At 52.3% G+C, this 17054-nt stretch overlaps 6 protein-coding genes across 6 annotated transcripts; 1 reads left to right on the forward strand and 5 right to left on the reverse strand.

Moving 5' to 3' along the window:
* Positions 1-1537: 1537 nt before the first annotated feature.
* On the reverse strand, positions 1538-2441 carry LOC126323761 (60S ribosomal protein L14-like). The gene is made up of 3 exons (XM_049994759.1): positions 2390-2441; positions 2215-2319; positions 1538-2135 (listed from the first exon to the last, which is right to left on the reverse strand). The coding sequence occupies exons 1-3, from the start codon at positions 2390-2392 to the stop codon at positions 1599-1601; spliced, it is 645 nt and encodes a 214-aa protein (XP_049850716.1). The 5' UTR covers positions 2393-2441; the 3' UTR covers positions 1538-1598.
* A 567-nt stretch (positions 2442-3008) lies between these two features.
* On the reverse strand, positions 3009-5400 carry LOC126323732 (fimbrin-like). The gene is made up of 7 exons (XM_049994725.1): positions 5361-5400; positions 5211-5288; positions 5069-5121; positions 4885-4954; positions 4462-4709; positions 4356-4365; positions 3009-4274 (listed from the first exon to the last, which is right to left on the reverse strand). The coding sequence occupies exons 1-7, from the start codon at positions 5384-5386 to the stop codon at positions 3179-3181; spliced, it is 1581 nt and encodes a 526-aa protein (XP_049850682.1). The 5' UTR covers positions 5387-5400; the 3' UTR covers positions 3009-3178.
* Positions 5401-5862: 462 nt separating this feature from the next.
* On the reverse strand, positions 5863-8011 carry LOC126323762 (aladin-like). The gene is made up of 5 exons (XM_049994761.1): positions 7773-8011; positions 7605-7673; positions 7484-7536; positions 7316-7431; positions 5863-7206 (listed from the first exon to the last, which is right to left on the reverse strand). Exons 1-5 carry the CDS (start codon positions 7792-7794, stop codon positions 5931-5933), a joined length of 1536 nt encoding a protein of 511 aa, XP_049850718.1. The 5' UTR covers positions 7795-8011; the 3' UTR covers positions 5863-5930.
* Positions 8012-8226: 215 nt separating this feature from the next.
* LOC126323763 (uncharacterized) lies at positions 8227-9372 on the forward strand. The gene is made up of 3 exons (XM_049994762.1): positions 8227-8303; positions 8399-8501; positions 8555-9372. The coding sequence occupies exons 1-3, from the start codon at positions 8227-8229 to the stop codon at positions 9152-9154; spliced, it is 780 nt and encodes a 259-aa protein (XP_049850719.1). The 3' UTR covers positions 9155-9372.
* Positions 9373-12627: 3255 nt separating this feature from the next.
* On the reverse strand, positions 12628-15375 carry LOC126323764 (glycerol-3-phosphate dehydrogenase, mitochondrial-like). Its single transcript, XM_049994763.1, has 3 exons — positions 14996-15375; positions 14649-14685; positions 12628-14564 (listed from the first exon to the last, which is right to left on the reverse strand). The coding sequence occupies exons 1-3, from the start codon at positions 15131-15133 to the stop codon at positions 12844-12846; spliced, it is 1896 nt and encodes a 631-aa protein (XP_049850720.1). The 5' UTR covers positions 15134-15375; the 3' UTR covers positions 12628-12843.
* Positions 15376-15713: 338 nt separating this feature from the next.
* Positions 15714-17022, reverse strand: LOC126323765 (uncharacterized). Its single transcript, XM_049994764.1, has 3 exons — positions 16982-17022; positions 16331-16460; positions 15714-16268 (listed from the first exon to the last, which is right to left on the reverse strand). The coding sequence occupies exons 1-3, from the start codon at positions 16984-16986 to the stop codon at positions 15747-15749; spliced, it is 657 nt and encodes a 218-aa protein (XP_049850721.1). The 5' UTR covers positions 16987-17022; the 3' UTR covers positions 15714-15746.
* Positions 17023-17054: the final 32 nt, after the last annotated feature.

Raw genomic sequence — 17054 nt, forward strand, 5'->3', positions numbered from 1 at the left:
CTGTGCAAAACGCCCACATTGAGCCGCGTCGTCAACGACTACCTGCGCAAACAAGACCTCTCGTTGTGAACAGCCGTCCCCGTTCGCGACGTACACGCAAAACATGTACCCATATATGGCACACACACGCACTTTATTCGTACACACGCATATATACTGTGTACGAGAGAGGACAGAGCGTCTTCTCCTCTTCTACTGGAATTTGCCTGAAATGTCTCGCAGAATTGCTTGTCGGATCTCTTGAGAATTCGCGCGCGCCCCGATGAACACGTCGATGATTGCGATTTGGAAATCGCGGTCGAGTATGCTTCCCTTCAGCGAATCGTTGACACACACGTCCAACTTGACTTGGCCGAAGCGGTCCTGCTCGAAGGCTAAGTCGACGCGAGTTCCCTTGGCGAGGCTCGGCATTCTGAAGAGAGAGCGAAACCGCTCGACCGATTCTTGGGCCTGCCCTTCTTCGCAGCGACTCGGCTCTTGAGCATTCAATCTGTCTTTAACACGGCGACAGATCGACTCCAAAAAATGGTCTCGGCCAGTCGACCTGTACAGCACAATTCTGATCGTGGTGTCTGCGGGATTTTCGACGATGGCGTCTAAAACGCCTTCGGGCGTCGAATATTTGTTCAATAAGTCGCGAAACACGGACTCCTTTTGATAAAGCGCCAACATGTAAACCAAATAGTTACCGCAAATCACGGACCGAGCTCCGACTCCCACCACTACCTGATCTCCGTTCAAACACCCGGGCACCCTCAGGCCGGTCCTCGGCTCCACGACGTCGCCGGACCCCGGCGCCTCGCTGTCAGCCCCGCTGTCGGACGTCGCTTGGGCCCCTCCGCCAGGCGGTGTTGGTCAGTCTCTCTCCCTTGGTGAGCTAAGGCGCGAAAAAAAAAAACGTACCCAAAAAGACCAATGGCACCAATGGCACCAACGGCGCCAGCAATGCAGGTGGCGCCTGCCGAGACGCCGCAGACCTACGGAAATGACGACGGGACACTTCAAATTTCCTGGCTCCTCGAGCGCGAGCGATACACCGGCTCAACAACATAGCCGCCCTTGCGATGAGTGGTCGAAACCGACCTTGTGTTGGCCGTGCGATTTTTAGTGCCGTCCCATAATTAATTTTTTTTTTAGCATGACAGGTATATAAGGCCTGTGCCGTCATCTACTTATGACTGGGTAGCTGCTTCTACCTGTAACCTTAGCGTTAAGAGGAGTCTTAAAAGGGGATTTAAGCGAAATAATTGATAGGTGCAACGGTCTACACATCGCCGCGGCCTGAACTGAGCCTAGGTAAACAATGGCGCCCACTGGAGAGTCGGGTGTCGTGGTTTATAATACCTCCGGGACCGCTTTAGGCAGGAAACTGAGCAGAGAAAACGGAGTACCTCTGGCACAGCTAAGATTACCGTACGAGGATCCTGTACCCTGATATTAGACTAGCTTTGAGACCTGAATTTTTTTTTGGCCGCCTGTTCAAAAGGCGGCCCTCCATAAGCCTTTTTGCACAAAACGTCACCCTGATATATGATTTTTTTTTTAGTTCGATGGTTTCGCTCCCTCCATTTTTGGTAAATTTATTCTTTATTCGCGGTTCAGTTTTTGAGGGTGATTTTTTTGGGCTTACCGGTCGAAGTGCTCGCCGCGTAGATCAGTTTTCTTGAGGGGCCCTTCTGCGTGCGGCCCTTCTGCGCGCGTGGGCGAACGCAGATCGCTCCTGGGTCCCTCAATTTGTCGAGCAGAATTGCTCGGTGTTTGTTGAGACGCGCGACTTTTTTCTGCTTTGCGTCTTTGTCTTCTTCTGGGCTTTTTTGAGCCTCTTCCTTAGTCAGCCCCTTTAGACGCCTCACTTCGGCCCTGACGGCGCGCTTGATGATGGCGCGGCTCCACCCGACCTTGAAGCGATCGAAGTCGTTCATACTTGCCGCGCTGTCTCTGGCGAGCTGACGTTTTCCCTCAGGAGTCTCTAGATACTTGTTGACAAGGTCGAAGTCGGTGACGAGCTTCGTCAGCGCGTGGGTTTTGATTCCCCTTTGGACGCCCTTGATGAGGAGGGAGGTCAGCCTGACGCTCTTGAAGTTGATCACCATTCTTGGGACGCCGGTGATAGAGAAGGGGCCGTCGACGATGATCTGCGGGGGGAAAAAAAAAGTTTTTTTTTTTTTTAGAAACCTTCGAGAGAGCGGCACGTAGAAGAGGAGCCGGGCGTACTCTTCCAGAATCGATGATGTCGGTTATGACGGCTATTTTGTCCTTATAATTGCCGTATTCGATGAAGACGACTCGGCCCGCTTCGGCAAACCTATTGAATACGGGCTGGCGCGAGACGAGGAGCTGTGAGCAGTCGGCGGGAGGGTGGTTGCAGGGGGAGAACAAGAGGACGCACCATAGCTCTCTTTCTCTATCCTAAAGAACAGTCCGGTACAGAACGCCTGAATGAAAATTTTTTTCCTCGGTTGATTGATCGGCGTAAATTTTCAGAAAAAAAAAAAATCGGTGGGATTGCGTGTATTTTGACCTGAACGATTTTTAATGAGGCGACCCAACGGACTTATTTATTGGGCCGCCAGATACGAATCGGAGAACAGTTTACGCCTGAGCTTCGTCCTGCGCGCCCTTCTGGACCTGGAGAGTCAGGTCTGGTCGGGTCGACGAGTGAAGGGATGGAGGACAGCCTGGGGGTGGTGCGCCGAACAGCTTCTCCACGTCGGAGACGCACTTGCGGTACTTGACGTATTCGACGCCGAGGCCCGAGACCATGGCGGCCAGGAGAGGAAGCGGCGCACCTTTTTTTTTTTTTTTAAGAGGTGTGAGCATCTAAAGGGAAAAAAAAAGTAGTCTTTGCTGTACCTGTGACGAGACAATAGGGGAGGACGGTGCCCATCGCGAGGACGGTGGGGAAGTCAGAGACATCGTTCCAGCAAAGCCGTTTCCGATGCTCTAGGTCCTGAAGTTTGGCGAGACGTCGATCTTTCCAGTGAGAAGACATATAAAATAAAAATTACTTTTCTTTTCCTGTGTTGTGCAAAAGAGAATTATATAAATTGTGTAGTATTTGAACAGAGCGGCGCGTGACTCAGAAAAACTCGGTGCCACACTATCGCTCGTTCTGCCCTGATTCGCTCTAGTCTTGCTCAGGCGAGATCGAGTAAAAAACACACGTCTTCCCCACACTCTACTTCTTGTAGGCGACAGTCATGAGGGCGGCAAACAGAGTGAGGATCATCTTCGCGTCGCTCTCGACGACCTGTTCCGGAAGAGTGAATACACACGCGCCTACCTTTCTGGCGCAGGTGATGACGTATTTGGCATTGTTGACCTTGTCTTCGTAGGAGTCCGAGGAAGATAGGAGGGAGAAGTCGACGGTGCCGCTGCGGAGGTGCTCGACCAGGTGGGCGATGGGGAGGGAGGTCGTGATCTTGGGGTCCTTCCAGCCGCTGATCTTGTGCTCGCTGCTCAGGATGCCGTTCGCCCAGGCGATGATGGCACTGTCCGAGATGGGCGAGCCGGAATCTGAGAGTTTGGTCAGGATTCCGAGCGTGTACGCGCGCATGGCCTGCCAAACGAACGCGAGGTTGGCGGTCTTGTTGCAGTCATAAATGTCCTTTCCCTCAATACCCACAAGAGAGAACTTCGAGTCGAGGGCCAATTTGACGGCGTAGTTGCAGTTCTCTATTTGCTTCATGTTCCCACCTCTGTCCTTGAAAGGCGGCTGATTCACCGCCTTCCAGTCCACGATCCCCGGTCGGATCTTGTCTAACAGCTGCAGCAACACGATACCGTCGCGACACCCCTCGTACAGGTGGGACACGTAGGGAGAAACACCCATGGAATTCATCCAGTTTCGGTACGTTTTTTCCTCCCTCGTCTCCTCGACGATCTCCTCCGGTACCTCCTCGACAGGCTCCAGACCCGGGTACGTGTTGAACAAGTTCGCCACGAACGCCAAGTTCAGCTTCGCATTCCCGTTAACGACGTCTCTGGGCAGCAAGAACTTCCTGCACTTAATCTTGTCCGCCTCCTGAAGCATCTTCTCCGCCCGCTTTGTCTTGTCGCTCTCGTTCATCGGCGACATGTTCACCCCAGCCTCCTTGGGCGCAACCTGGTTCAGCAACAGCGTGTACGCCTCGGAGTCCTTGATGTCCGAGGAGAAGTTCTGCACCCTCTTGTTCGACCCGGAGTTCGCCAGGTGGTAGTTCACCCAACGCAGCAGAATCTGGTCCGGAGACAGCTTCAAGAAGCTCTCCTGCGTCTCCCCCTCGTTCAACAGCCTTTTTTCGAACGCAACGTGTCAACAACGATAACACACACACACGCATACACCCCTCTCGCTTCGCCCCGCGCACACATACCTAAACAACTCTGTACGGCGGAGGAAAAAAAAAAAACGTCAAGTCAGCTACTCTCCTCCCTCGCGCGCGCAACTCGGCGCCGAAAAAAAACAAAAACGACACGCACCGGGACACGCCTTCAAGTTAACCTTCGACAGCAGCCCAATCTTGATGACCTGCCACAGGAGGCCCAGCACCAAATGGGGGATCCCCTCCATCAGGTCGGTCGCGGAGATGTTGATGACATTGCACCCAATCGACCTCGACGAGTTCAGCACCAGCGTCTGATTCTCCCCAATTCTGTAGGCGTTCAGCTTCGTCTTGTTGATCGCGCGCTCATCAATCGTGTTCGGCACCGCGTCGTTGATCAACTTGCTAAAAAATTTCATCAGTCGCACGTCTCGAACTTCTTCCCTCCCCCCGAGAAAAATGCACCCCAACCAAAAGGGGAGGAAAAAAAACACTCGCGGGGTGCGCCACCGCAAACCCCTCAAGACTCAGGATAGAAGCCCCCCTCTGGCTCCCTAATCACGAAACCTCCGTCACGTACCACATGACCAAGCCGTTGTGCACCACCTTGAACAACGAATCATCCTCCGAGTTCACCGGGAGCAAATCAGCTAAAATGAGCCGCGCGGACGCGGTCGCCAGTCGCGCAGGTCAGAACACACTCGCAGCTCTCACGCAGAGAACGCGCGGGATCCGCGCGTCTCCAGCCCGAAAAAAAAAAGTACCTAAATCTGGATCCCCCTTCAGCGAGGTATTGATCCAATCCGCGAACGCTGTCCTACAACGCAAAAACCGCGCGTCAGTGGATCGTCCTCTCCACCCCCTCCCATGCATCTCTCCTCCGTCAAAAGGGACGGTCGCGCGTACTTCTCGTCGTTCGTATATGTATGAGTCGAATCGCCCACCGAAGTCGTAGTGGTCAGAGCGGACTTCGACCTATCAACTCTGTAAGGCGTTAAAGCGATCAGTCTCCGCGCGCTGCAAGGCTGTCCGTGTCATCTGCAAAAAAAAACGCACTTCTCACCCCAAGGACTTGTAGACATAACAATATCACAGCAATAATGACGCCCACCGCGAAAACAAAAATATCAAAAACCGACTGAAAAACTAGCAGGCTTCCCCACGTCTAAGACACATTCTCTAAAAATAGTAAGTACACCAAAAACCTATACCCCTCAGGTGTGGGCCGTAGCCGCACTGTGCCCCCACCGCGACCCTCTAGAAACCTGAGGATACGTCCGCCCGGTCGTAGCGAATACGCGTTCCCCCCTTCTCATGGCGCGCCGCGCCGCTCACTAGAAGCGACTTTTTTTTTGTCCGTGACGATCAGCTTGGGAAACACGGAGATTCTTGAAAGCGAACCACTGGAGGCCGAGCACGGCCCGCGCTAGCGCGATCCTACCTCGAGTGATTCATCGTATACCTCGAATCGACTCGTCCTCATCCTGTATGTCCCCCCTTTTGCCATAAAAGTGCGAGGGGTCGCTGGGAAGAAAGACAAAGGTGTAAAAAAAAAATATTTCTAAATATGTACAAATCGCAGCGCTATAGTATCCTCTTTTTTTTTTTGCAGGCTCGAGACGCCCGTTATCGCCTGCCCGCCGTTCTCCCAATTGTGGGAAGCTTGAAGTACATCGGATACATCGCCACATCTCCGTTCGAATACGCCGCGCCGAGCAGTGCGCCTTCTTCCATGTTCCCCCTGAACCCAACGTGGGTGACATGCGTACCAGCCGGTCCTCTGATGCATCCAAGGTATTGAAATTCGGCACTGTGAATCAGGCGACTGCATTGGAACAAAGCTATCCACGGCCTCCCTCTTATGGCCACTGCCAACCTCGAGCTCGTGTCGTCCCACGCAATCGAACCCAGCGAGCCCTCCCCGCTCATTCGCTCCCTCTCCATCTGCGACATCACGTCTACGAGGGTGACGACAGACTGACGATTGAAAACCGCCGGCGAGTCGCACGTCGGCGGCGACAAACTCAACACGTACAACTTCGCGTCGTCTTTCACCGTGAACGCCAAGTGATACCCGTCTGCCGACCACGCCGCGCTCTCCACATACTTCAGTTGCGTCCAGCGCTGACTAATCCAATACTGGGTCTCCCAAATCCGAAACTGCCTCCTTGTCGTCGAGGCAAATAGAAACTGGTCGTTCGGAGACCACAACAATCGACCAACGCCTCCGGGACAGTATTGTACCAGCGGCGTTGGCGTCTCCACCGCCATGTCCCATATCACTACGTGGCCGTGTTGGCAAGAACCCGTCGCCAACCAGCGACCAGACGGAGACCACGACAAGGCGTTTACCGGTGCGCGGTGAGGCAGACTAAAGTACCTCACGCTCGCACTTCTCCATCCGTGTACGAGCCCTTGCTCGTTTAGCATATACAAATTAGACGATGTGTATGGTGCACCCTTGAAGCCAAACGCGGATAAATTCCTCTCCGCTCTAGACGTCAAAGACCATATCAATACACCGTGTTTCGTTCCCACCGCCAACCTGGTCCCGCTCATGGGCTTCCACTCCATGCACATGACCGTGTTCTGCAACTCATGGCCCAGCACCAGCGGCGACCAACAACCCGCATGCAAGTGATACAACCGAATCACGTCGTTCTGCAGCGCTACCGCAAACACAGCCAAATAGCGGTGCCACGCGAACGCTCGCACCAGATCCGATGGCTCGGAGTACAACGTGGCAGGCAGAGACTCGCGCAAGCCCCCGGGTCGGCAACATATCAAACTCCAAATTCTCGACGTCAGCGACGGCTCGCCATCCGGTGCGTCCGTCTCCGACAAACCGCGCTGTCTGTGAAAGGCGAAATCAAAGCACCACAACCCATACAAACGCCGGACCCTAGTTCAACCACCCAATCCACCCGTCATAACTCACAGTATGAGAAAAACCGACTTAGAAAAAGCCAACGCGCGAGCACACGCCTCGCATGCACGGAATTTCTTCGTACCAACTTGACGCGACCTGGTACCACCTGTCACCTCTGCCGCAGTCAATCTCTATAGACCTCTTTTCCTCGCTCCTGCCACTCACAAACGGCACGACGATGCGAGGATAGACAGCACACTTAGAAAAGTTAGGGCGCGAAGCAAGGAGCGCGAGTCGGCGGGGGACGTACCTTCGAATTCACCCACCTGGCCATGTTCGGGTCGTCGTCGCCCCGTACATGCACTGTAACCGAGCGAGAAGTCAGTCTAATCCCCCTCCTACGTCGGCCGAGAGAGTCAACCGATACGCACCCAACTCGCAATACATCTCTCCCAACGTAGTGCAGCCATTCGAATCGATCCTGTCGGCCGAGGTCGCTTCTGAAAAGGGAGAAAAAAGTCATTGTACATTTCTGTGGCACCGAAGAAAACGGGCAGCAAAAGGACCCTGATGCACCGCAGTCACGCAGAGCCTCTTACCTCTTGAATGGTGGTTGTACATAGGTCAATTCGAAAAAATGAACTATTCGCCGTACGGAGCAGAGCGCTGTTGTGAGCACGAAAGCTTGTTTTTATCTGTTTTCAAGAGGGCGCAAAAATAATATATTTGTCGGACGCCCTTCCGTCCCCAGGCGCGGGAGAGACGGGCTCCAAGAGTGTAACGGGGCCCCATCCCCTCGCAGGGCGGCGGCGAGCCGGAGCCCCGGAGACTCGCGAGTCTGTCTCGCGCGGAGGAAAAGAGGACGCAGAAAAAAAAAACGGAGGTTGCGAAACAGACGCCAAAAAAAAAAACAGAGGCCACGGAACAGACGCCAAAAAAAAAAAGACCGGCTGCGAAGAGAAATGAGACAACCGGAGCGGAGGCAGAAATAAAAGGGCCTCAAAAAAGCCGAGCGTATTAAAATTTCGCGCGGTTCTGTTCGAGTGCGCAGAGATGACAAGCAGCTGGGTCGCGAAGGTCAAAGCGTTTTTTGGAATGGAGTCGGCGCCGAGGTGGAACATGTATCAATGGTTTGTGTGCGATGAGGGGCTAAAAAGGAGGAGAACGCTTTTTTTTTTTTTGACGGGTTTTGACGTAGGAGGTAATACATTATCGCCCAGATCAGCAATGTGTGTGGGAAGCTGACTATGTCGAGGATCGACTTACAAGTCGCGAAGAAGACGGTGGCGATGAAGGGTGCGCGCGGCGAAATAGCGACATTGATGCGGGTACGAAGGAAAAGGTTTTTTTTTTTTTTTTGCTGTCTTTGACACCTTCAAAGGAGGGGAAATGGGATTTGGCCAGCGCAAAGGCGGAGGGCTTGTTGAGAGAGCAGAAGCTGTTGGCGGTATACGCGAGGGTGAAGTTCTTTTGTGAGTTGTTTCTGTCGCGCCTGCAAGTGCTGGAAGCGAACGAACAAATACCAGACGACATGTTGACCTGTTTGGCGAGCTTGGTCGTCGCAGCCTCGGGACTGGCGATACCCGAACTGAACAAGATATCGCTTATGATTGCGCACAGGTATGGGGAAGACTGGGCGAAGGGCTGCCGCCAGAACTTCTTCGACTGCGTGGACTCGGTGGTGCAGGATTACGCGACGCGCGGCTTGCCGGCGAGAGAAGAGGTGCTGGAAACGCTGGAGAACGTGGCAATAGAGCACGAGGTGCAGTGGGACCCGACGAAGTGGAAGAGGGAGCAAGTCGAAGACAAAGAGGAGTCGACGGAGGAGGACCCCGTTCCGGAGTTTCCTCCCGGCGCTCTCTCCGAGGCGCTCGCGCGCCTGGACCGCCTGGATCGACTTGAGAGGTGCCCGAGGGAGGAGGGAGATGGGGACGCGCTGGAGAGGCGCCTGGGAAAGTTGAAGATCGCGTCGGAGCTCTGAGCAGAGAGAAGGAGACGCCAGAGCGGCGCGATGTGTACACAAATGTATGTGCCCCCGCAGGGTGTGTCGGGCGTGTGTGTGCACGGGGCTTTAGGGGGCGTCAGAGGGGTTGATAGGGACGTGATTGAAGGCCTTTGCTTGCAGGTAGAACCTGCAGGCCGCGTGGTTGGTCAGAGTTTCTTGGATGAGGGGTTTTCCTTTCAGAGAGTAGACGTAGGGGAGCCTGACGCAGGTGATGCGGGAGGGGGGGAGGGATACGGGTTCTTCGAGTCCGAGGCCGAGAGTGAGGTATTTGAGTTCTCCGCGTTCTTCTTGGTTTTTGTTTTGGGTGTAGACGCGGATGGTGGGTTTGAAGGTGAGTTGGTAGGAGTCGGAGGGCGAGGAACAGGCGTAGATGCGTTGGAGTTGGGCGCCGAGCTTGCAGCCCATGCACTTCACGTAGATGGGAAGGTCGATGTGTTTGACGAGTCGAGGGACGTCGACGCGAAACTGGTCGTCTACGAGGTCTTGGAGGCCGATTTGAGTGAGGGCGAGGGCGTTGAGGAACCAGCGGTGGCCCGAGGTGCACTCGTATTCGTATCCCAGGTGAGTGGTGTGGGACGAATTGGAGAGAGGGAGGGGGTGGCTCCACGGCAGGAGTTTGGAGAATTCCGCCATGAGGTTGGGCAGTCCGGCGAAGGAGTAGACGCAGTCTGCGGAGGAGTTGGGGACGTGGAGTTGGTGAAGAGGTTCCGACCGGGGGGCGGGGGCCGCGTCGTCCCGGTGGGTGAGGGGAGGGCCGTCATTTTCACGGGGGGGTCGAAGGAGGTCTTGATCGAGCGAGGCGGGGTTGTCGTGTTGAGTGAACGATGTGTGGCGAGTTATGGACGAAAGGCTGTTGTTTTCCGTGGTTTCGTCGTTGGATGGCGGGGAACTCGAGCCGGCAGAAGAGGCTTGGGTGGCCGGCGGTTCTTCTTGATTGGAGTCGGGGGATTCGGCCGCCCTCGGCTTGGATTGGGCGAGCAGGGAAGAAGGCTCGGTTGGAGCGCAGAGCGCGTCGGACAGATCGCCCCAATTGAGAATGTCCCACCCGAGCTCTTGGGGGGTGATGAGGAACTTGGAGAAGCGGGCGTCGGACTCGGGCTCCTCGATGCCTGGGAGGGGCCCGTAGGAGGCGGACGCCTGGTTCTTGGTGGAGAGTTGTTTAGCGAGCAAAGATTCGAGGCGAGAGCAGCAGGGCGAGCTGAAATAAAAAGAGGTGTTGGCGGCCAAGAGGTCGAACGGATCGTCTCGAATCGACACCGTGCGGCCGCAATTGCAGGCCTGTTGGAGCGTGGCGTTGCTGGAATGGGGTATGTTGACGAGAGAGGGAGCCCCGCCGTAAGAATGAGAATCGTGAGCGGCGTGAACGCAGGGGCGGTTGGTGAGAGACACGGCGTCACAGCGGCAATGTCCGGCGTGCCAGTGCTCCAAAAACCCCTGCAAGAGCGAAGCCTCGGTGGCAGAAGACAGAGGCCCCCTGGCGAGGCTGCGGAAGACGCGAACGGCAAGTTGGGTCCGGCGGTTATGAAAGGTGCTGTTATACATGGTAGGAAGCCTAGTAAAGTAGACTCGCCGAGCCGCCGCGAGAGCATATTGACAGCACTCAGAAGAAAAACTAAAGTCAGGGTGAAGAGAGTTGAAAACGGCGAGAGACGCGTACTGTTGCGCCCAAAGCCACTCCAGCGTGGCCTGAGAAAGCTCTAGCCAAGCGCGCGCAGACGGCAACGCAACCGGAGATGAAACGCCAGAAGGCGAGGGAAAGGAGTTGACAAACGAAGGAAAAGACTCCGCAGGAGCAAACGACCCCGCAAACGACCTCGCAAAAAGATTATCTTGCATGGCGTTATCGGAAAACGGCCGAACGTCTTGGAACGGCAAATCAACCGCACCCTTTCCCGACACGCTCGGCGACGAAAAGGGCGGTAAACTATTGCCGATCAAAGAACCCTCCATCTCCTCTGTCAATTGAGGCATGTACAACGATGGTGGCACCAGAGGCAAATTGGACCTCTCTTCTTTCTTCCAAACTTGGTCCTCTTCCTTCCCGCCCTCGTCAACGCTGTCTTGAGACTCGCGAGCGCGATCTTCTTGCTTCAACCTGCTATGCGCCGCCCCCTCTCCCGAATGCCAGGCCCTCGCCTTCATCACGCAGTACTTCCTCAACCCCGAGAGCGCACCCACCTCTCCACCCAGGCCGCCACCCACCGGCGGCTCCCAACACGCGCCCTCCTCTATCACCTCCTGCTTGACCTCTTCCAACACCGAGGCGGGGTTCGCCACAACCCTCAACACGCTCTCGTCGCTGACCTCGTCCAGTATCACGACCCTCACCGTCTGCACCGCGTCCAACTGAAACAACTGGGCCTGAGGAGACTCGCCCTTCGAACGCCTCAGCACGGCCCTCACCTGTTGCTCCAACGACTTTTCCAACTCGCTGCAAATGTACTTCTTGCTCGCATCTAACGCCCACGCATCGTAAGTACGACCCCTCTCAAAAAAAAAATATGTACGCAATATGACACCCCTCCATATATACGCAACGTACTTGTCGCCCCCCGATTCGGACCCTGCTTGCCCTTCTTCGCTACTCTCCCCTTCGCGCCCTCCACGTCCATCATCTGAGACAACGACATCGCGTCAAACACTATCACCAACGTCGGCAATGGCCCAGACTGAGACAACCCCAACGTCGCCGACGCCGGATACGACCCAAAAGGCCACGCCACTCCTCCCTCCCCCCTCATCAACGCCTGCTTGTAACTCGCCAACTCTCTCAAAATGTGCAGCTGCCTTATGTCGAGCTCCGGACGATCTTGTACCAATATCACCAAGTGCGACACCAAAAACGCGTACAACCACAACTTGAACTCCACATTCTCTAAACGCTTCAATAAACGATGCGCCTTTGTGTTGCCCCCGTTGCAGTCCCCCGAACCTATAGACAAGCGGCTCAAACTCTTACACACTTCCAAACTGCCCGTGTCATCAAAGGCAGACTCGACGTTCAGATACAATATTCCCTGAGACTTGTCGTAAAACACCTCCACGCCGGACATCTGAGGCACCCACTGGCAGGCATGATGGGGCAAATGCTGCCTCCACACCAGCATGTTCTCCATCGGCTTTCGTCGCAAAACCGCGTCAGCGATCATCGAAAAAAAAAACGACCGTGCACACACACTCCACACATACCATGAACGCAGGATGGTCAGTCAATGCGTTCGCCACCTTTGCCTTCACGTGAGCACATCTCCCCAAAAGAGCTACCACCATCACTCGACCATTCTCCGCGTACGTATCGTGCGCCAATGTCTCTAACGGTACAAAATAGACTTGTTTCTCCCCCACCGCGGGTTTCACAGGCACAATGAAACAAGGACATGCCTGCAACTGCTTGCCGAAGGGCATCTTTTATCTGCACAAAACCCCCCTCACACAAAAATAAGCGGCTCAAAATCGTCTTCTAAAACGATAAAAAATTTTACCCACACACACATACCTGCTCCCATCAGGACAAACTATTTCAAATCCATGTACAAAAATCTCGTCTAAATCATGGAGCAATAGGTCCACTGCGTGCATACGTTCCGGAAAAAACACCAGTCCTTTTATTCCACGCACAATAACCCTATGCGAAAACCCCTGCATTCTCTCTCAACTAACGAGGCTCAATGCATGTTCCGAAGAAACACCATAGATTCTTCATATTCCTGCTTCTTCTTCTCGCTGTCCCAGTTCAACAGCTTGCCCATGATTTCAATGGTCCTCGGGAGAGCATCTTGAGTCGCCTTGACGTCTAAAAATGCCAACCTCAAGCGCCTGGCTAACACATCTATAGCCGTACACGCATACTCATTTTTGACTGCATAAACCACTTCTGCTTCTAAAAACGGATATTGATGGACCAGTCTCTTTCCGTATCCGTTCTTCCTGGCAATATCTGCTACCAAAAATGCACGAGATCCATACGACCGACTCAAATGCTGAGCAATGTCAACCGTCATAGGTACATGCGTCTCCGGATGACCTAATAACGTCTCTCTCTTCATGTTCAGCTCATCGCCCTTCAAGTACTTCGCTCGCACTCCTCTCTGTATCAAGTCCAAAAACAGCGCTGGATGCCACCCATTCCCCCCTACCAACGTGTAATTCTCCGTAACACACGAACCAAACTGACGGCGCAAGTGGAACATTTTGTCGCTCTTCTCTAATATCTCCAGCGCCTTATCAACCACACACTCCGCCATCTTCCGGTAAGTCGTCCACTTCCCACCTGTCACCGTCAATAGATTAGAGGGACTCACCACCACTGTGTGATCCCTCACAATTGCCTGCGTCTTCTCAGACTTGTCAACTGATTCCACCGAGACCAACGGACGAATCCCCTTCCAAGCCGCCAAAACATGATCGCGGCTCACCTCCAGTCTTAAATACGCTGCTATAGATCGCAAGATCCATTCAACTTCGTACTCCGTCGGCGCAGGATGATATTCTAAATCGCACTTTGTATCCGTCGTTCCAGCAATCACTTTTCCTTGCCATGGCACCACAAAAATCACTCGGCCGTCGTCCGTCCTCGGAATAATCAACCCTGTACTTTGCGACGCGTAGTACTCCGGCAGTACCAAATGCGTTCCAGAAGAAGGCATCACCAGTGGAACCACCGACTCATCGTCCATTCGACGAACCTTGTCCACATAAGGACCTGTCGCATTCACCACCAAATCGGCATAAATCTCCCATGTCTCATTCGTCAAGTTATCTCGTACACGAGCCCCCACCACCCTGTCCAATTTTTTTTCCTTTTCCAATTCGACACCCTTCATCTCGTCTTTCAGTACCTCCGGTATACTCCCTTCCACTCCCTCCAACCTCGGCGAAACCAACCTGTCTTTCTCCAATTTCATATCCTTCACTTCCTTCAATAACTCTATTACCTCCACGTGGTTTGCCATGCTCGCACCTCTCATCGCCGCCGTCATCGCCAACGCCACATTCAACCTCGAGTCGTCCATCTGTCCATCGTAGTAAATAATAGACCCTTTCAAACCCCTCTGTTCATCCAGCATCGGAAACCTCTCCAAAGACTCCGACTTGGATAAATAACTCGAACTCTTCAGGTGACGGCGAAACGACAAAATATCATACATCTTCATTCCTATCCAGTAATAAGGCACCTCCCACCAACTGTAACAAGGCGTCATAATCTCTAGACAGTTTGTCAAGTGCGGCGCCAATTTCAATAAAGTCCAACGCTCATGTAACGCCTCCAGCACCAAATTAAATTGCTTCGGATCCAATTCCTTCACTGTTTTCTCTAAATATCGAACGCCTCCATGCACCAATTTCGTCGAACGACTCGATGTAGAACTCGAAAAATCATCCCTCTCTTGGTCAACGTATATTCCCGCGTCAGCTGCACATCATCTGTGACTCATGTACAATTACTCGACTTTCCCTCTGTCTTGCGTACCCACTAATGCAACGTTCAACCCTCTCAATGTCGCATCCTATATATCAATCTGTTCGTTAGCACGTCTATGCACTGTCATCAACCCCCATATCGCTAACAGCGACCCTCTTCTCATCTAGTTACGAAACGAGAAACACTTGACCTTTTATTATGCGGGTTTTGTATCAAATATCGTCCTTTGTCCTTATTTCACAGTCTCTCGGTCTCTCGCGTGCTGTCAACACTTCTTTTGCTGCAACAGACCCACAGGCCATTTACTTTTCTCGAGACAGTCACAAGCTCCACAAACCCTTCATCCCTCTAACTTAGACCTCCTCTCACCCCTACTCCCTCTTCCTCTAGCGTACCAAAGCAACTCCTGCTCCTGTCGCTCCACCGCCTATCACCAACATGTCAAACTTCTCCCTTTTTTTGAGCTTATCTAACATGCTAGCACGCGATGGAATCTTGGCCTTCAATTCCTGTTGCACTTTATAATCTCTCATCGCACACCCATCTGTCTCATTCCCTTTAGCTATATAATAAGCCCCCCCTGCCAACGTTATGGCAGAGGCTGCAATTGCTAGACGACGAAGGCGAAGTATTTTGTCGACTCAACGCTAATGAAAAGTAACAAAAACGCCCACTGAAAATGGCTCTAATCTAAATATCGTTATGTTATTGTGTTTATAATTCTTCCTACAAAAGAACCCGAGCTACAACGACACATTTCCTTTCTAACGAATAAAACAATATTTCAAAGAGTACCTCACAACTGAAGAAATCCAGCGGAACATATAGATCAAACTCTCGTTGCTCATCTCGCACTCTCCCTGAAAGAGAGTTGTGTAACACTTTTTTGCTGCTGCCAATCACACCTTTCTTTGTGCTTCAATTCAAAATTTTGCAACTCCGTCACAACACCAGCCAAAGACAATACCAGGTGTATCCCGCACTTAAATACGCTTGGCATTTTGAAGGACCTCTTCTCACTATTCCGTGAAAATTTGAGCAAGTCGTGCATGTTAGGCCAGTAGAGGGGAAACGTCAGTGCGGCCTTAAAACTAAAAAAAGAGCGCCTTTGACAGGTAAAAAACGGTTTTATTCGGTCATAGCAGGTTAACAAATACGCACGGGAGGTCCCATGGTACTTTTCACGTAGATCGATCGAATGTTCTGCCAGCCTTTCTTCAAAAGAGAGATTAAAAAGTTGATGGACAGATTGACATGAGTTTTTATCTCGGTCTTTGACATATTCACGTGGCCAATAGCCACACCGAGACACAAAACTTTTTTTAGTTGGAATTTGATCGTGGATTTAATTTCTGTAATTTTTTCCAAAATGTTGGTGGTATGGGCAATGGGAGATGGAAACATTCCCATTTTGTTGAGCTGAGGACCAACCAAACGAGGAATCTGACGAATGAGAGTGTCGGTAGCCAATAAAACGTCATAGGATCTAGCCCATTTTTTGATCAGTTTTTTGTTCTTATTAAATTTCTTCAAGTCATCGACGCTCACGGCGTTGACACCGAGCTCTTTACATATGTCAAGGTGCTTTTGATCGCCGATGACGCATACTTTCGTTTTTGGACGGGCAACATAGGGCAGACGGTATGACCCGGCGAAACGTTTGTCACGCTATCAAAAAAAAAGTTAGGAAACAAATGAAAAAAAAGAGGGCAGAAAGGGGGAGCGCGTACTGATGGATCGATATTTTTGAGACCAATTTGCAACTCGATCGTCTCGACAAAGTTTCTCTTTGTCTTTGGGTTTAGAGAATAATCTAATATTTTTTTAATGGCATCATCAATCGTAGACGGACGGATTTTGCTTGAAGATTTCAAAAAAAAGACATAAACACGATCGCGAAGTACGACGGGTAAAAGTTAGCATTTTGTTTGAATGGTGGGGTCATTGGCTGGTGAGGTGCGGGATCTTTTCTGGGCAGATTTTTAGGTTTACCAATTTAGAGTGGTAGATAGACTAGAACATATGCGCATCCCCAACCAGCTCTGACAAGGCGTTAACACGTCGACGAAAATTTTCCGTCGACGATTTGAGCAATAGATCGCGTCTAGAAGAGGCATAGGCAGATAATAAAGAAGTCACAGTTGGACTCTACCCGAGTGAAGATGTACATCTCTCAGCACAGGTACAGCGCGGTGATGCACTTCTCAAAGCCAATTCTGCATTCAAACATGTTTATTTGTTCGAAGGGAGAGAACTAGCAGGTTGAGATGAGAAGTCGCGATCTATTATCGATCTTGCCTATGCCTCTTCTTTTTTCGAAAGTAGAGCTCTTTTAACTACCATCCAAACCGTTTTGAAAATAGATTCTGGTCGAAACATACCTCATTTTGGTTGGGAGCAGCCAAGAAACAGTACTGAGCAAAATGGTGATAAAAAAGACAAAAAGTGATGTTT

This window comes from Schistocerca gregaria, unplaced genomic scaffold (genome assembly GCF_023897955.1).
Source record: "Schistocerca gregaria isolate iqSchGreg1 unplaced genomic scaffold, iqSchGreg1.2 ptg000867l, whole genome shotgun sequence".
Lineage (NCBI taxonomy): Eukaryota > Metazoa > Arthropoda > Insecta > Orthoptera > Acrididae > Schistocerca > Schistocerca gregaria.

Coding starts and splice junctions, on each gene's coding strand:
- LOC126323765 (XM_049994764.1), bottom strand. Junction 16,269..16,330: donor TCAAAAATATCGATCCATCA/GTACGCGCTCCC, acceptor TTTTTTTGATAG/CGTGACAAACGTTTCGCCGG.
- LOC126323732 (XM_049994725.1), bottom strand. CDS start 5,386: ATGTCTACAAGTCCTTGGGGTGAGAA. Junction 5,289..5,360: donor ACAAGTCCTTGGGGTGAGAA/GTGCGTTTTTTT, acceptor AACGCCTTACAG/AGTTGATAGGTCGAAGTCCG. Junction 4,710..4,884: donor CACAACGGCTTGGTCATGTG/GTACGTGACGGA, acceptor GAAATTTTTTAG/CAAGTTGATCAACGACGCGG.
- LOC126323762 (XM_049994761.1), bottom strand. CDS start 7,794: ATGTACAACCACCATTCAAGAG. Junction 7,537..7,604: donor AGAGATGTATTGCGAGTTGG/GTGCGTATCGGT, acceptor GCTCGGTTACAG/TGCATGTACGGGGCGACGAC. Junction 7,432..7,483: donor CCAGGTGGGTGAATTCGAAG/GTACGTCCCCCG, acceptor AACTTTTCTAAG/TGTGCTGTCTATCCTCGCAT.
- LOC126323763 (XM_049994762.1), top strand. CDS start 8,227: ATGACAAGCAGCTGGGTCGCGAAGGTCAAAGCGTTTTTTGGAATGGAG. Junction 8,304..8,398: donor AGGTGGAACATGTATCAATG/GTTTGTGTGCGA, acceptor CGCCCAGATCAG/CAATGTGTGTGGGAAGCTGA. Junction 8,502..8,554: donor AAATAGCGACATTGATGCGG/GTACGAAGGAAA, acceptor ACACCTTCAAAG/GAGGGGAAATGGGATTTGGC.
- LOC126323761 (XM_049994759.1), bottom strand. Junction 2,136..2,214: donor ACATCATCGATTCTGGAAGA/GTACGCCCGGCT, acceptor TTCCCCCCGCAG/ATCATCGTCGACGGCCCCTT.
- LOC126323764 (XM_049994763.1), bottom strand. CDS start 15,133: ATGAGAGATTATAAAGTGCAACAGGAATTGAAGGCCAAGATTCCATCG. Junction 14,686..14,995: donor CAGGAGCAGGAGTTGCTTTG/GTACGCTAGAGG, acceptor ATTGATATATAG/GATGCGACATTGAGAGGGTT. Junction 14,565..14,648: donor GTTGAACGTTGCATTAGTGG/GTACGCAAGACA, acceptor ACGTTGACCAAG/AGAGGGATGATTTTTCGAGT.